At 39.3% G+C, this 17,552-nt stretch overlaps 1 protein-coding gene across 4 annotated transcripts in view; it reads right to left on the bottom strand.

The window, feature by feature from the left end:
- Window positions 1-17,552, bottom strand: part of stx1a (syntaxin 1A (brain)) — a 44,397-nt gene that overhangs the window by 15,552 nt on the left and 11,293 nt on the right. For all 4 annotated transcript variants that reach the window (XR_010167942.1, XR_010167943.1, XR_010167944.1 and 1 more), the window contains exons 2-4: window positions 16,539-16,616; window positions 11,317-11,416; window positions 1,111-1,185 (exon numbers count right to left, since the gene is read on the bottom strand). Coding sequence is in view for 1 of the 4 variants with exons in the window: in XM_063907611.1 (XP_063763681.1) it covers window positions 1,111-1,185; window positions 11,317-11,416; window positions 16,539-16,616 (253 nt within the window). In the remaining 3 variants the exon portion in view is untranslated. The remainder of the gene's footprint in view (window positions 1-1,110; window positions 1,186-11,316; window positions 11,417-16,538; window positions 16,617-17,552) is intronic.

Here is a 17,552-nt window from a genome sequence, read left to right as displayed (position 1 = left end):
GTGGAGTGGCTTCATCAGAGGCCTGTGATGCAGAGCCTGCTCTGATTGATAGCACTTGTGTGTACCACTGTACATGTATGAGCATATGACACTGTATGAGTGTGTGCATATGTGGCTTTAAGCACGCAGGAGGAGAGAAAGGGGCTATTATCTTCTAGCTCTTTACATCACGTTATGCTCTACTTTCCTGAGACATACTGTATACAGATCTTTTATCTCTGACCTCTATTCTTTGACAACTGAGCCTTTTAGGGAGGCACGGGAGAGAGTTTTGGTTAATGGAAAAAAAGGTAACGTGATTGACAGAAGCTTTGCTTGGGAATATGATAAAATCTTGATATATATGCCAAGAGAAAAAGCAGAAAGAGAAACATCACTCAGAATTGTAGGCACATACAACACTGTACACTAAGGGTATGTCAGGGAGTAAGATCCCGGACCAGCTTCATCCATAATGCTTGCACACAGTATGTTACGGTAACATTAGTATGTTACGGTAACATTAGTGTGTTACGTTTGTGCACAAGTGTGAACAAAACTTGTGTGTGTCCATGCAAATGAACCCCATCCATCGGCTCTGAAGCATGTCACACTCGTCACTGAGTTTAACTGAGGTTAGCTGTTAGATGCTACAGTTCCCTGTCTCTTCACATCTCTATTGTTACCCCTATTGATTTAATTATGAACCACTCATGATAGAAGTAGTGGATTAAGTTTCAGTCGATTAAAGTTTAATTTTCAACTTTGGTGGCTAGGAACCTCCCTAAGTGTTGTAAAATAATTTATATCTCAACAAACTTTCTCTGTAAAGTCGATCTGGAGCAAGATGCAAGTCCAAATGCAACTCACTAACTATCAAATCCCCAAATCTATCCTACACAGAATGATCAGACTTAAACTAAGAGATCATGCAGAGATGAAAGAGATCTTTGATTTGGCAGCCAATTTATATGTGAAATAAGCAAACATTTTTGCTGCTGATCGGCTCTGGTAACTCATCACAATTTGACCGCATTGGACATATAGCATGCTCTTACTTTGAGTGTTTCCATGACAATACTGAACATAATATTTTCAGCAGTAGAAAATATAATAACTGTTTACACTCACTCTTTAATTTGGAGCGTATTTTGTTGGCCAACTTCTTGATGTCTGCCATGAGATCCTCCAGCTCAACCTTGGTTTCTGAGGAAAGAGGACAGAAGAGAACCGTGAGAGGAGAGATGTTTTGATTTAACTTGCTCACACTAACCACACATTTTCACAGAGGCAGAATCAATACTGCCACAAGAAATGACTCTAAATGTCAATCTGAAAAGAGACCAACAACAATTCATCAGCTTCAGTATACAGCTGCATGTTTTGTACTCCTTTGTGGTTTTATTTAGAATACCCGCATCCTTCACTTCCCTCTACAGTCCACTGTCCTCTTCCATCTAGGCCCACACCCTAGAGACATAATAAAACTCATGTGGGTTGATGGGTACATGTGGGTGCTGACAAGTAAGATTTTCTATTTTAGTGAGTAGAGCAATTACTTAAATCACGACGGATTGCAGCACCATCTCAGCAACAATAGGATGCATGCATTGTTACAGCAGGAGGCAAAGTTTAGATTAGATTAGTCTTTCTTTCAAGCAGAAAAGCCCAAAATGTGCAGCTTCCAGCTTCTGACATTGGATGTTTGCAGTTTTTCTTTGTCAGTTCAGTGTTGAATTATTTATTAAGTTTTACTTTCAATGTTTAGCTTCTTAAACATTGCTAGTGTAGCGAAAACACGTCAAAAATCAGTTTCATAATAAGTAAAAACTTGAAATGTAAATGCTGAGGCACTTTGCAGGAGATGCTCTATTTGGGGCTTTTCTTTTTTGGTGAGTGATTGTTTATCACAAACAAGATATCTTCCACGTTTGTGCACGTATAGACGGTTCTCCTCATCAGTGCAAGCTTCAAAAGGGAGCAGCTCTGAAGGATAGGGTTACTGTCACTTCGCGCTGCCAAGTTGCTTATGACGAACCAACGTTTCCTTTTAATCTTTTCTGTCGCTTATTACAGCTACAGCCAAACCAACAGTTTCATAATCATATCTCACAGACACTTCAGATTATTACACATGGGGGATTTCTTCAAAAACACATTTTTATCTGATGTAGTAGGTCATGCTAATTTGCAGTAAACTCCTTTTATTAATTGAGGCTTGTCTTTATCATCAGTTAAAGATTGTCTTTTGTAATTGCATAGAAATCAGAGCAGAGGATAAGAGATAATCTTTTAGTAGGTCACTTTCTTCCCTTTAGGCACCTCTATTAAGCATTCATACAGTGTAAACATTAAAGTTAGAAGCAAATAAAAGAGCATTTATATTAATATAAAAAAAATGGTTAGGTCTGGAAACAGAAAAACACCAGAAGGAAGAAAGAATAGAAATGAGAATAGCTTTAACACACTCCCCCTCTCTCCCCCTTTTACCCTGGAGCACTGACTTTCAGCACACAAACAGTGAGAAAGTGATTTAAAATCTTAATGCCATAAAAACAACCAAATGTCCATACAACCCAAGGGAGTCAGCAGACATAAAATATGGTCTACTATCTAACTATTCAATCAAACCAAAACTGCCTAAAGTACCTTTTTATAATGAGTTTTTGTATGTAACCTGCTACTTTAAAGCTGCATAAATCATATAAAGATTAATAACACACTGGAAGTAGCCCTAAACTGGAATCCAAAGCAAACATCTGCATCTAATAACAGACAAAACTTCATTGGATTATTTTATACATTGTAAAGGAAACAATTACATTTCTGAGATGTTTAATGCTTTTAAAATATTTGCAAACAAAAGAAGTTTAAATGATCAGATGATCTCCTTCTCTACAGCTGCACTAAATGTGACTGATTGCTCTTCATGGCATTTTAAAACACTAACAGACAATAAGTGGAGGATCCAGTAATATATTAAGGCATCATTTTACTCACATTAAAGCATGTTTGTCTGATGAATCCTAATTAGCAGCTTATACCAAACGCTCACTGGGATAATTTCTGTGAAAAGCCTTAATGATAACTCAGTTCTCAGAGCACCTATTACAAAATGTTTGGCAAAGTACTGCAGATGTTTGATTTGCTGTCAAACAGACTGCAACCATATCAGTTACCATCAGCCTGTGGTACATCAAGCTCACAGGAACAAAGTGGTAGACATGTGTTTACTGATAACTTCCGACTTGTCATGCCCGGCTGAAAAAAGGTTAATGTAAGACAGCAGCAGCCATTTATCTTTTGACATTTTTCTCTTTTTGTTTTTTATCAGTCAAGAGATGATAGGAAATGAGGTGACAGAAAGGAGAGTTGAAGTTTAAAAAAAAGTTCCTGGCTATACTCGTAACAAGTTGAGGTTTCAATTACACGCAATGGCCTCTGAGATCTCTAGGCAACAACGATGCCCAGGCAGGTGTTGTCTCTCAAAGATATCCTCAGCAGTTCTTGACCACTGGCAGTGTGGGCAACTCTGCAGGTGATGTAATACACATTACTGTGAATGTTATGCACGAGCAAGGGCCAAGAAAAGACTTAGAAAACAGATGTTGAAATATACTGTATACAAGAAGAGGACATAGCCACTTCGCCCTCCAATTACATTACAATACTTCTGGCATATATTTGAAAACATTTCCCAATGCAGAGAAATAGTCAGGGTCAAAGACTGAGCTGAATAGGTGGGCGGAGGTCTTCAGGGCAAAATAAGCTGTGTGTGTGTGTGTGTGTGTGTGTGTGTGTGTGTGTGTGTGTGTGTGTGAGTTGCTTTACATATCGCAGATGATCTGTCGAGGAATGCAGGTACACTGTTATCTTACAGTTCATTTTGAATTATTTTAATCACATCCTATTTTTAATGTTTCTTTAACATCTTTGTTCCACTTGAGATACACCTTTAAGGGAAAGTGTCGCACTCTTTTCTGTGTAACCATAGCAACCTCTGGTAACCTGCTCCATGAGGTCAGCGGCACCAGCATCTCAGAGATAATGACATAAAAACTGAGTGCAGTTTGGGGTCGTTTGTGAAGCTATAGTGTTTGCTTTATGTGTGTTAAGGTGTTAAGATTAGATTCCACCCTGGTGGTTACCAAACAGACGAGGCCAACCGGCGCGATCAAGTGTCGATTCAGCCTCATTATTGTCTGTTGAAAAAGAGGAAGAGAGCTGACACTGATTAATAAGTAGAGGAAGAAGTGAGAGGAAACCATATTAGAGGGCAAAACTGAGGAGTCAATTGAGCTGTGGCTTCACACTCTCCCAGACGCTCTCAAATTAAATCTTCAGGTCACGCTTGTTGCCATCATTAAGACTGTGTTGCTATGGCAATGTGTGCAGTCGGTCCTCTCGCTAACATCAGATTGTTTCAAAGTGGCAGAGGGAAATATTTTCTGTAAGCAGGAAGAAAAGCAGGAAATGCCAAAGCCAGAAGAAGGGCAGAAAATAAATGGCATTCCAGGATACTTGTCAACATGTAATGAATCCACTTTCAAGGGCCATTAAAATGTGGCTATAGAAGAAAAGGAGACAAATTGCTTGTCTATTTAAGGATATTGTCCAGCCTTTAAAAGAAGGCAATAACCATCTTTGTGACCCTTTAAAAAGGTTTGTGTCCTCTGTGAGAACCAATTAGCTCGAGGCTTAAAAAACAAACAGCTGTTGTTTGTTTTGGGACATTATTGTTTTTACAATATGAAAATATATGAAACACCAAACCTATCCTTGAGATGCAACAAAGGTCATCAAAAAGACTTAAAATAGTAATAATGAAGAACTAAATAATATTAGTAACTAATATTTGGACACTGCAGGCATGTTTAACCACCCCACCCGTGTTATGTAAGAACATCAAGACTAAATCAGATTAAAGACACTGAGGTCACAAAGCTGACTGTTTATAGGAGAAGAAACAAGGAAGGAGACCCAATCCCTTCAGTACAAACCAATGAGCATTATATTTTTGTGAAGTCAACCCACAGCAAAGTGTTATAATTGCTGCACTTGACACTAATGAATGAGCCACTCACTGTAGAGCATGAATGAATTTTAATGTTCCATGTTATTTATTTTGAACAGTCAGGCTAAGCCAAGTAAGTCAGCTGCTGGCTTCTTATTTGAAGTACAGACACAAGATAGACAAGAAATTGAATAAGCATACTTCCCATGATTTCAAACTGTTCCTTTGACCTGCATCCTTTACATCATTACATTACATTATATATAGTTTGTTCAACGCTTTTATCCAAAGTGACTTACATGCATTAAATATAAGAGTAATTTGGGGTGAAGTGTCTTGCCCAGGGACAAAATGGCATGCCCACTGCAGTGGGACTGGAACCTGTTCTCCCCTGATCCGAAGATCAACCCACTACCCTACTGCTCCACAGCCCCCCTATAATGCACTTCAGCTCAATATCACAGCTAGCGTGGTGGACACCATTTACAAAAACTGACCAACTTGAAGTGAGTATACTGGTATTTGGTTGCTGCCACATGATTTCAACTGGAATTAACTCAGCCATCCTGTCTACTGATCAAGATGGTACCTGCATCAGAATGCAGTATATTTATGGGATTCAAAAGATGAACATCCTGTTAGTTCTAGCTGACTCCTTTAGCATCAACAGTCAACCTTGGTTCTACAGTAGCAACTTTTATTCTCCTGTATAAGAACACCATCTGGGTTTCTTCTTGCGTGTCTCAATCATCAGTGTGTCTATTATTATATCGACACAGTGTGTGTGTGTGTGTGTGTGTGTGTGTGTGTGTGTGTGTGTGTGCGTCACTGTAATGTCAGTGTACCTTGACACTGACGAGACACCAAACCACTTCTGTTTCCTCCACTCTCTCTCTGGGTCAATTGCTGCCACTCTAAACGCTAACTTGCAGCCATTTATCTTTTTCTTCATTTCACAGCCTCTGTTTTCCTCCCTCTGCTCCCTCTGCTCCCTCTGTAAATATATTACCAGTGTTTGCGCCGCTTATTGATCGTCTAGAGTCCAGTTGTCTGATGTTTCGGGGGGGAAAATGTGAGCTCATCTTTCAAACATTACTGATATGTGCCTTGCTGCAGGAATACAGGATGAACTCAGGTAATGAGGAACTGACAGCAGAGATAAAATGTAAACGCCATACAAAACACTACAATGAACATTTAGACTTTATTATAGATGTTATTCATTTTCTATGATGAAAAGCCCCTAAATACACAAATGAGCAAACAAGAACAAATACATATTCATTAGTTACTTCAAAGTGGCCATTATTATTCCAACAAACTTGATTATGCTTTGATGTTTTTGGAGTTGTAAATTGTTTAACAACCAATGCTTGGTATAGACATTTTATTGTATTTGAACACATGGTTTTCCTTATGGTGGCAAACGAGGAGAAATTAATATTTAATGAAACGTGGCATCTTGATCTACTGTCAAAGGTGTTCAGACACTGTCATGCAAATGTGTTAACCCATTTGTCAAGAATCACCTTAAAAATTCATTAGACCTCCAATATTTTTTTTTTGTCATGGTGTCTGCAGCAAGTAAAACAGGGTAAGTGATTATTTTCTTTTGGATTTCTTTTTGGGCTCAACTCAAGCACAGAGGAGGGTGTTGTACATGTTTAAGTCTTTGTCTAACAGCCTTGTCCTTCTCTTTCTCCTGCAACATCTTCAGAGACACTATAGCAGGTTATCTGTGTGTTACTGTCACTCTGAAACCTCCCATGCCTCCCAACACTTGACATTTCCATCAAGATCAGAGCATTACCACCACACGACCTCACTGCACGCTGGCTCAGGAGTCAAGAGGACAGGGGCACTTTTATCTTTTAAGATTTGACCTCTGTTTTATATGCTCAAATGTGTGTGTCTGTGTCCTTGGCCTTGGCATCTTATTAACCTCCCTTTAAGAGGGATACTATTATTCCACAATATGAAGTAGTGTCTTCAATGGCTATAACAGCACACCATTAAAAAAAATTAAGACAGAGAGATGAAAGAGAAAATAGAGATAGCAATAAAGGAGAGAAACAAAGAAACAATATGCTTTAAGAAGACCAAAGGGAATATAGAGAGCTTTAAAACACATTCAAATTTTGGTTGAGGGTGTATGGAGTTCTGGTAAACAGCGCTGCGAGGGTGGGAGCACACTCCGCCAAAAGCTTATACTAGAAATAGTAACACTCACAGGCTGCAATTAAAACAAGCATCTTTTAAGAGTCAGAGTAAAGATGCTCTTTAGAAACTAGAGGCAGGAGATGTCAGAGGGCACAAACACTAAGTGGTTGGAAAAACAGCCTGAGAAATCTTGTAAAATAAAGTGTCAAGTATTGGTGTTAATGAGCAGGTTCTCTGCATTTAACTCAACGAGAATATTAAGTACATTTTGCAACTTTGAATTAGATCAGCAAGAATTAACAGAGTATTTAGTATTGGAATTGCACCCATAGTAGATATAATAGAGCATACTCCTATTGTATTTTCAACACATTTCTAACATCCCACAACATTTTTTGTTTTACAAAACTTCAAAAGATTGTGGTAGTTGACTCTGGTCCAGAGTAAACTTGCACATGTGAAAATGGAGTATTATACAAGCAAAAGAAAATTACAGTTCAGTTTTCTTCTTTGTTTGCGACGAGCCAGATGGAGCTGCTGAATTTACATTGTAGACTGATTTTCTAGCCGGCTGCAGTTGGACATGATCCAACACTCAGCAGTCAGAAGTGCTAAGAGAAAACACACATTTAAATTCCCTCTGGTTTTCGGTTAGTTTTGCATTGAGTTTCACCTCCTCTAAGGTAACATATACAGCAGTGCCAAGTATTGCTCCAAGTTGCTTGTCTCAAATGATTTTAATGTGCAGAACAGGAAGAGCATTAAGTGCACCGGGATCAATCTTTCATGATCACTTCTCAGGTACTGAACAACTATGGACTGAACTGTCTCATGGAGAGAAAACTGTTCTTGTGTATTGGTGAGTATTTTTATTCTAGTTTGTTACACCAAACCCACATGGGCTTAAAAAAAAGAAAAGACAAATCACAAGGAAACACATTAAACTCCCAGCCAAAAGCCTTGTAAGCAAGTACTAAAGGCAGATATTCACAGATGGCAGATATACAATATCAACAAAGGCTGGACAGTTGAATGCAACCTAATCCTATCATTAAGGCGAAGAGAGAGGGGGGAAGACAGTTTGAAAACAAAAAGCCGTACCAAGCCACCAAACTTCTAAATGTCTCATTGAATTTTATATATAATCATCACACTCTCAAAGGAAAAGCTGAGTGTAAAGGTCACTGATGCTCCAGCAGGAGAAGCAATCATTATTGACTTTTGGCCTTTCATTGTGAAATCTATCAAGAATAGGCTCATCGATCAAAATAACGAGCAGCACAAGGCCAATAAACAATGCTATAAAACAAAACAAATACTGCAATTATTTAATGGCCCATGTGAATTCAATCATGCTTCTAAAAATAAATTGCAATTGTCTCTTCCCTTCCTGCATTAGAGGAATTTGCTCATGAGGAAACGCAGGTTCAATACCCATTATAACCTGATGGCTATTACCTAATCTGTCATCATTACTGAACATATAACTGTTCAGAGATGCAGCGCATAGCCCACACAAACACACAAAATCCTTAACACCCACTAAGTAAAAACAGAGCACTCACACACAGAGAGAAATACTAACACTGTATATTGCAATTCCCCGGTGGAAATCTGCTTTGCTTTAACTAGGGGAGTGGGTTAACTCTATTATAGGATAATGTGTAATGCTGACCCGAAGGTAATATTAGAGGCGGCTGCATACGTTTCAGTGTGTGTGTGTGTGTGTGTGTGTGTGTGTGTGTGTGTGTGTGTGTGTGTGTGTGTGTGTGTGTGTGTGTGTGTGTGTGTGTTTACTAGTGGGCAGTAAAACCCCTGGAGGGAACGCCTTTGGGAGGAGAGGAGGTTGAGAAGGTGGAGGTCGGGTTGTAAAGACGGCCAGGTGAGTGGTGGCTGGAGAGATGTGATTATGAAACCGTGACAGAAACACAAGTTTTATGGCCGTACAATTTTACGCTGAGTTGTAACGCACTTAAAGTCTCAGCGCCTATTTTCAGATAAAGACTGAGAAGAGGAGGATTAAGATGTGAAACTACGGTGACAAAAATACTCGAAGAGGAACAGCGGAAGACACTCCCTCACTGGCACTCACGTTTGGTCTGGTAAGAGTAACAGACACCGAACAGACTCCTCTCACCACAGGGAGGAACAGAAAATATTGCCAGACTTTAAATTGCAAAACAACTGACTAAAAAAGTAATAAACCAAGAGAATATTCATGTAAAAATGATAAAGGACCACACTGGTCTTTGATATGCGCAACATTTTCAATACAACAATGAATCAGTGCACATCTAAAAGCAAATTAGACTTCACATTAAAATGTCATTGTGCAATTAGTTTTGGCGACACACTTCATTGGAGGCTGACGCACAGAAATGTCACTGTTACGACAGCAGTCACAGAGACAGACACTTTACACACAAATCTACGAACGACAGCACTGCAAAGCTCTTATTGCCTGCACATAAACCCTGCTTTCTATGAACTATATTCATTTAGATACCTTATTTTCAACGTCTACCATTTTTTAGAAGGAACGTGAGTGGAGCATTGCTGCAAAAATGTAACTTATTGGTTTGATTGAGCCCACAGAGCAAGTCACAGAGGCATTTTTGTAATGAGACAGATTGCCATGAAATGTGTTACAGGTATTCATGATGCCCGGAAAATTGATCACAACGAATTGGTGTCGCTTTACAACATAAACCATACTTTATTTCTCAGGAGTAGATATTGTCCAGAAAAGCATTGACAGTGTGCTATTTACCGCCTTGCAGATACATACACTATGCACAAAATGTCATGCTTTCTAAAACATTGTATTCTTTACAATTTGGAAATAAAAATCCCCAATTTCCTTGCTTGATTAAAAAACAAATCTGGGGTGCATTATATTTCCAAAAAAAACTAAGCAATTTGGTAGATATAATTTGGATTTATAGGAGAAAGAGTTGAACACACATACAAGCACACATACACAACATAAAACGATGCTCATGAGATAGGGTAGTGTCCTTGATGAAGGTATTCAGATAACTCCAGTCCCCGTCAGTGATCACAATGCACCAGGCAAACAGCGAAGAACACGCTGACCTCCGTGTAACGAACGACCATGACATTTACATTTGCTGTTGCCTGATGCTCATTTATCAGGCCCAGGTACACATACCCTGAGCATCGATTTGAGTCACAAAGAAGGAAACCTGTGGAAAAATGTGTATCTTGAATACAGCACCTTGCCGCTCCCTTCTGTTTGTCTTCTGCAAACCCTGACAAGTTAGAGAGCTCATTTCATGCCCTCCGCTGCAGGTCGATGCTTTTTCGGGTATGTGCAAGTAGGGAATCAGGGAGAGGAAAAGGGAATGGGGGATGTTACTAGTGTGAGCAACATCCTCCTTGTGAAAGCAGCGGTCCAGATCAATGCTCTGACATATATGAGAGAGGAGAAGGTGTGAGAGAACAGAGATGGGAGAGTAGAAAGACAGTAGTAAAGATGGATTGTAGCATCCAGCACAGACTTAACAAAAGTAGAGGGAACAGTGGTTCAGATGAAGTAAAAGAAACTGAGATGGTGTTCATGGCAGATGAAGTGGTAAACACAGGACTTAGAAGCAATGAAGAGGAACAGGAGAAAATGGAGAAGAGTGTAAGAGATTTCACAGTGAGTGCGTAAAACGCTCAAAAGGATGGAAGGCACTGATCAGTGGAAAATGATGACTCTCCAAAGTCAACACACCGGCTTTTAGTTTATATAACAAATTGTTTTTCGTTCTGTTTTAAGAATGGTGAAAGGCTTCTTTGTTTGAAAATAATGAATGTTGGCAGTTTACCATTTGTATAAACGCGACAATATTGTGAGATGCTGGAGCTTTAGAAGGATACGCATTGCTATGCCTCTATTGTGATTTACAGGTCACTGTTGAGAAGTCAAAGCCACGCCCTAATACATACATACCCTGCTGTGTCTACTGTCAATTAGACCATACAATAACAATAAACATCAAGCTGTATTAAAAAATACTTCAAACTTGTGTAAATGTTTACTGAGGTAATAATTCACGAGACACGTAGCATAATAGTTTTTTATTTGACTTCTCACCAACGATTGGATTTCTTTTTGTAACCAGTGTATGTTTGAGGTAATAGAAAAACAGCCTTACTCTCATCTGGGTTGGGTGAAGCGAGGATGGCACTGTGATTCCTCTTCACCTCCTCAACTTTCTCTGCCAGAGATTCAATAAAACCCCGGATCTCCTCCACCTGTCGAGAGAGAGAGAGAGGCACTTTAGATTTCCTCAGTGCTGAGGCAGGAAGTAGCAGTGATTAGTGTGAGTGATGTTGATAGAAACTGAACTGAAGATGTCATTATCGTATTAGAGGCAGAATGAAAGCAAAGGGGAAGCAGGGTAAAGGGAAGGAACATACAGATATGAAACGTTTTTCATATGATTCCAGAATCAATCACAATATTTTTGTGACCTTTACAAATAGTGGAGTAATCTCTGTTTTGTGTGTTGTGTGTTGACTAACACACTACAGCTGTTTTCAAACTAAAATCTCTCCAAACTCCATGGAATGTTTTCTATGAGTTTTTGAAACCTGGCTGCAGGGATCTGCTCCAAATCAGCCACAAGCGCATTAGTGAGGTTTTCCGCTGTTGTTGAGCGATAATGTCTGGCTCATAGTCAAGTTCTTCTTCAAGCTGTCCAACATTTTGTCACAAGGATGTCACAATATTTCAAGAATTACTGTTTAATTTAGAAGTGAGAGATGCCTTAATTGCAACAGAGGAGTTTACAGTAACTCAAAGATACCGATAAGTCCTTATTTTACTTAAAACAAATCTGATTTGCAATCACGTTTTTCAGGCATACCAAGGAAATAGCATTTACAGTGCTTAAATGAGTCAACCATTCAGCGGGTGAATGAGCTTCCCCGTTTCAAGTTCATATTCAGTAACACACCTGAGAGTGGTATCTTTATTCTAATTGGCAGGAGAGTGAACACATCTTTCCAACTGTGTAATAATTCATTTAGCACATTAGCAAAATATTTTACCAAAAGCTGACCCTGGAAGTGCATCACATTCATTTCCTCTGCACTTCACCCCATCATCTGCCACCAAGATAAAGGTTTGACATCCCTCCCTGCTGCCTCGTCCCCAGCTGTGCTGCCTCTGGCTCATGTAACAGCTGGACGAGCAGCAGGGCACATCTGTCAGTTACTTCATCAATATCTGCTTTCATCACAGTCTGTCATCTACCAATCACTTTCTCCTCCTCTACACCTGCTCCACCACACACCAGTGCGCCCTTCCTTCTCCTCTGTTGTTATTCGACTTTTCCATTCGCAGCCCACCCCCTAACACTCTTCACAGCTCTGCATTCCCTTCAGCTCTCAATCCATACCTTCTTGAGCTCTCCGCCTGGGTCATTATTTTCCCATTAGCTCGTTAATTAGCTGTTGATTGGATCGTTTTTTTAATAACAACATAATTTGCTCTGGAAGACGAGTGGGGAACACTGAGATAAGTGCAGGTAGTTAAAATTAAATAAATGTAAGAGAGACAGGTAGGGAGGGAAGCCAAAGTTAAAAAGTAAGATTGAGATGTGAACAAAGGATGAAGAGGAAGTGAGGGAGATGGAAAGTGAGCAGAAGATGAAGCCACTTAAAGCTGTCTCAGTTTAGGGACCATGTGTTAATGAGTCACGGTGCGTCTCTCAGACCTCATAAGACATCAAGCAAATTGTATTAGAGCGGGAGAAAAAACAATTCCAGACATGCAGGAAAAATGAAGTACACACGCACGCACGCACGCACGCACGCACACACACACACACACACACACACGCACACACATGCACACACTCTACACACACACACACACACACACACACACACACACACACACACACACACACACACATTTTACACACACTTGTCCATTTCATAACTTTTCTTTATGAGATTGATATGCTTGTATCCACCAAGAGATTTGTGGGTATCTTCTACAAATTGAATTGTTAACCATCCAAATCCCACAGCTGGTGGTGCAGTCATCAGGATGAAAATGGCTTGTTTCATACTTTGTCATCTAATTTAGTTTTACAGAAGTTAGTCTAATTAGTTTCTGGTAAGGATAGTAAGAAGAAGTCTTGAGGCCACAGTGGATCGTTCTTGCTTTTGCTCACTTCATTCTTGCATCATCCAGGGAATTTTTTTTTAGGGCATAAAATAAGCCCTGCTACACCATTTTAGAAGAGTACTGACACATGTGAGGGTGTTTATATGAATCTCAAAGTAGGAAAGATTGAAAAAGTAGGGCTGAGAATATTTTTAATCACCTCATTACAATCTTTAATGGTCCATTTTGTTATACAAAAAAAACACTGAAAGGTATAAACAAATCTGGTTGATATCATATTCGGACTGAACAGTTTTAAACTTGTGTTTTAATTTAACAACACAAAACATATGTAATCGTTAATTTACCATTTGCAACAGATACTTAAGCATAATCATTGTTGCAGCTTAACTCATGAGGCATACAATAAGAGATTCAGCTAAGTATCACTATTGCAGACACATGCATGCACACACTGTTGAAGCTGTGAAGTCAACATATAATACATCTGTTCTTAAACAAGCAGGATGAACGCCAGAAAGGGTGGCTACACACAGCCTACGTCGCCCCTGCTGTTAAATAACATGGTAGAAGGTAGGTCAGGAAACATTTTTTAATTATTATTCTGACACCAGATTTATGCAGCTGCCATATTTCACAATGTTAATTTAAGTCACACGTCATTTCTGTGCTAGACTGACAGTTTCTTGTAGAATATTGCAATATTTGAGGAAAATCATGTTTTTTCTCTCACTTTGAAATAACAACATAATGGCATGGTGGAATAAAAGCTATACAAATCTTGTTCTTATTAAAAAATAATTATGTATTTTTGTATTTGGTTTCTCATGAATGCTTTTGAAAATTATGAAAGGCAGATTTTTACACAATCTAGACAATAACATCCTCAACAACACAGTCACACACTATGCAGTGTCAAACATGATACTTAAATACTCAGCCACATTCGTGCCTGCACAAACAATTGCCACAAACACATTATGAAATCAATACCCCCACTGTGTGTCATGTTTATGGTGTGAGTGAAGGATTGAAGGCAGCAGCAATTTCTCCACTACTAAAAGCTTAATTTACGCACCCAGTCATGGTGAGAGCCTGAATACTGCTTCTCTCCCTCTGCTCCCTTCTCTATCTATATCTCCATCTGTCTCATGTACCTGTCCCTCTGTGGTTTTGCTGTCTCACTTCTCCAAATCCTCTTATTTTAAAATCTCTCTCTCATCATCCCTTCTGCTTTTTGCTCGGTCTCAAACTGTTCTCTGTTGATCCTGCTGTCTCCACATTTCACTCATCCTCCACTTTCTCACTGGAGGCAGATGCAGTGGACCGAAATTTCAGAAAGATAAAAGTGGCGTGTCTTTCAGTATCTAGGATCGATAAAGACAGTCGGAAGAACAGAAGCGGCAGAACAGAAATGAGATGTGACAAATGACAGCAGACCGCAGTGTTCTCTCAGAGATAAAGCATCAGATAATAAAAGTGTTTTATGAGTCATTTTAAAAGGTATACTATGTATTACCCCTGTAATGATTGTCAAACCTCAGACTGAAGAGATTTAGTCTGAGTATAGAAGAAAAAAAAAAACCTACTTCTAACACAGATGCTTAGTATTTGGTGTGTTGCTAGAGTATGGATGTACATGTATTCCTTATTTTCAATGTGAGATATTAGTTTGCATTTTTATAATGAAGTCACACAAGTAAAATGTGGGCATTGAACTAGTCCTCTCTTCTTTTTCTTTATTCATAAACAGAATACTAATGTGCACCTGTGGTCTGGAGAATGTCCAGTCAGTTTGCGGATGTTGTTGTTTTGCTCTCTTGGATTTTGACCTCTGATTTACAATGTAAATGGTGGATTTATTCACCCTTAAATGTATACATCCCAAGCTTGGTCCTGGATGTGGGGGGGAAAGCAAGCTGGAGAGAAAGGGAGGGACCAGGTTGTTTATGCTGGGTGGGTGGTGAGCAATATTTTGAAGTCAATCCGGATTTAACCACGAGCCAGAGGAGGTTGTGAAGGACCGGGGTGATGTGGTACACAGTGTGTGGAGGTGAGCAGGCAGAATTCTGGACTTATTGAAGTTTATTTGTGATTTTATTAGTACAGCCAAAGAGGAAGCTATTGCATTAGTCAAATCTGAAAGGGTTGGAGTCATTGGTAAGGAGGTATGGAGATGGGCAGTGATCCGGAGGTGGAAAAAAGCAGTTTAGGTGTCCTTTGTTATGTACAGTGTGTCCATCATATGCCTATTTGTTAGTAACAATATGTGACAGCTGCTTCTCGGTGTTGCTGCTGTTAGTCTGAATGTTGTGATTATTGAGATACACGGTTTTTGATGCACCTGCGGCTCGCTCCCACATGATTCTCCTGGTGATTCACTTGTTGTTTCGCATTGCTTTGAAAACTCACATATCAAAGTGCTGATTGTCAAATATCTTTCATAACTCACAGAAGCTGCTAAATGGCATTCAACCTCACTCACCTCAACTACCTTTGTTGCAGCATTTGCAAGGATGATTTAAGGACTTCAAAGTTAAAACCCCCATGTACATACATTGATAAACAAAGACATTTTAACAAACCAGAATCACAGCCTCATAAAATATAAGAAATGCGGCAGTGACAGAAAGGAAGAAAAAGATAAATGACTATAAAATTGATTATAAAGTCTCCTTTTGAAGCCAAATTATTCTGCTTTTCAAAGACATTCACTGTGAGTGATGCACATTACATAGAAGGCTCTCTAAAAATGGAGCCCCACCCCCCTCTGAGAGCGATCACGATGCTCAGTTTGTTCCCAGCACATGTGAACAGCGTGTACAGGGAACAGACTTCGACATTAATGCATGGATTCAGTGAAGGTGCATACAGTATCTGTTATGCACAAGACAAGGGAGAGAAATAAGTGAAATCAACAATGCCATGGTTATGCCGAGGATCATAAAGTCTGTTTCAATTAAATAAATAAAACAACCATCCATGCAACAACATCAATAGTTATAAATCATGTCTGCTCTCCAGAAACGAGATTGATTACAGATCTCTGAAAACTAAACTGAATATGAGGACACAAATAATAAACAGGCAGATTGTAGTGTGTCCTGAACTGTAATTTAAGACGGCAATTTATCAGTTTACTATCAACCTGTTCAATGTGTGAAAAGGAAGAATAGCGACTGACACAGAGATAGAGAGAGAGAATATGGAGGGTACAAGCCGGTGAGAGAAACAAACCTGGTCAAAGAATTCATCCATAAAGCCTTTGTCCATCCCCACAGCAACTTCATCCTCCTCCTCTGTCGTCTCCTTCCCCTGGACAAACACACAAACAATTAAGAAGTATTATAACACTAAATAGATCAAACACAATGTTTAGGACTGAACCACATAGGGCATAGTTCAATGGTAAATAAAGCAGTATTACCACTCTCCCAACCTCTACACCCATCAGCTTATTATAACAAGTAGGAGTTAACGACATTTGTAATTAGAAACCACAGGTCGACTGATTAGCAAGTTATTATTGAATTAGGACCTAGGAGCAGAAACATCTTTTACAAACTCCAGCCTGCACACTAATGCACAAGCAACTACAGATACATGTAAATATTGTATCTTATATAATAACAAAATGTAGGTACAATGCTTATTTCCCTAAGTGTTTTAAATATATATATATATATATATATATATATATCAAGCTACAGCTAAAGATTGGTTCGCTAATGTTAGGATCTCCGTTTTGGTATTTAGAGTTTACTGTTTTATTTTTAAATGTATCTTGTTTTGTCACTTCCTGTCTTGTCTTGTTTACTTCCTGTCCTTAGTTTCCCTCCTGTCTGATTGTCTGATAGTGCTCACCTGTTGCCCCTGTGTTTCACCTCCCCTTCCCAGCTGTGTCTTGTCTTGTGATTACTCTCCTCTGTATTTAGTCTTGTCTTCCCTTTGTGTTCATTGTCGGTTTGTCGTCGTTGTTTGCCTGTTCCCTGTGATGTTTTGGATCTCCCTTTTCAGCTTTCCATTTTCCACCGGTTTGTCTGAGTTTTTATTTGATACTTTTCCTTTGTTGTACCTATTGCTGCGTTCCTAGTTCTGCATTTTTTATTAATAAAAGCTCGCCTTTTGTTATATTTTTGTACCCCTGCCTCCTCTATTGGTTCTGCGCTTGGGTCGTTTCCCCCCATCGTGACAGCTAAGATAAGCATAAAGACTGGAAGTGGGGGTAAACAGCAACCATGCCTCTGTCCA

This window comes from Eleginops maclovinus, chromosome 18, assembly GCF_036324505.1.
Source record: "Eleginops maclovinus isolate JMC-PN-2008 ecotype Puerto Natales chromosome 18, JC_Emac_rtc_rv5, whole genome shotgun sequence".
Lineage (NCBI taxonomy): Eukaryota > Metazoa > Chordata > Actinopteri > Perciformes > Eleginopidae > Eleginops > Eleginops maclovinus.
The sequence above is the reverse complement of the archived record's forward strand: the minus strand, read 5'-3'. Positions and strand labels throughout refer to the sequence as shown.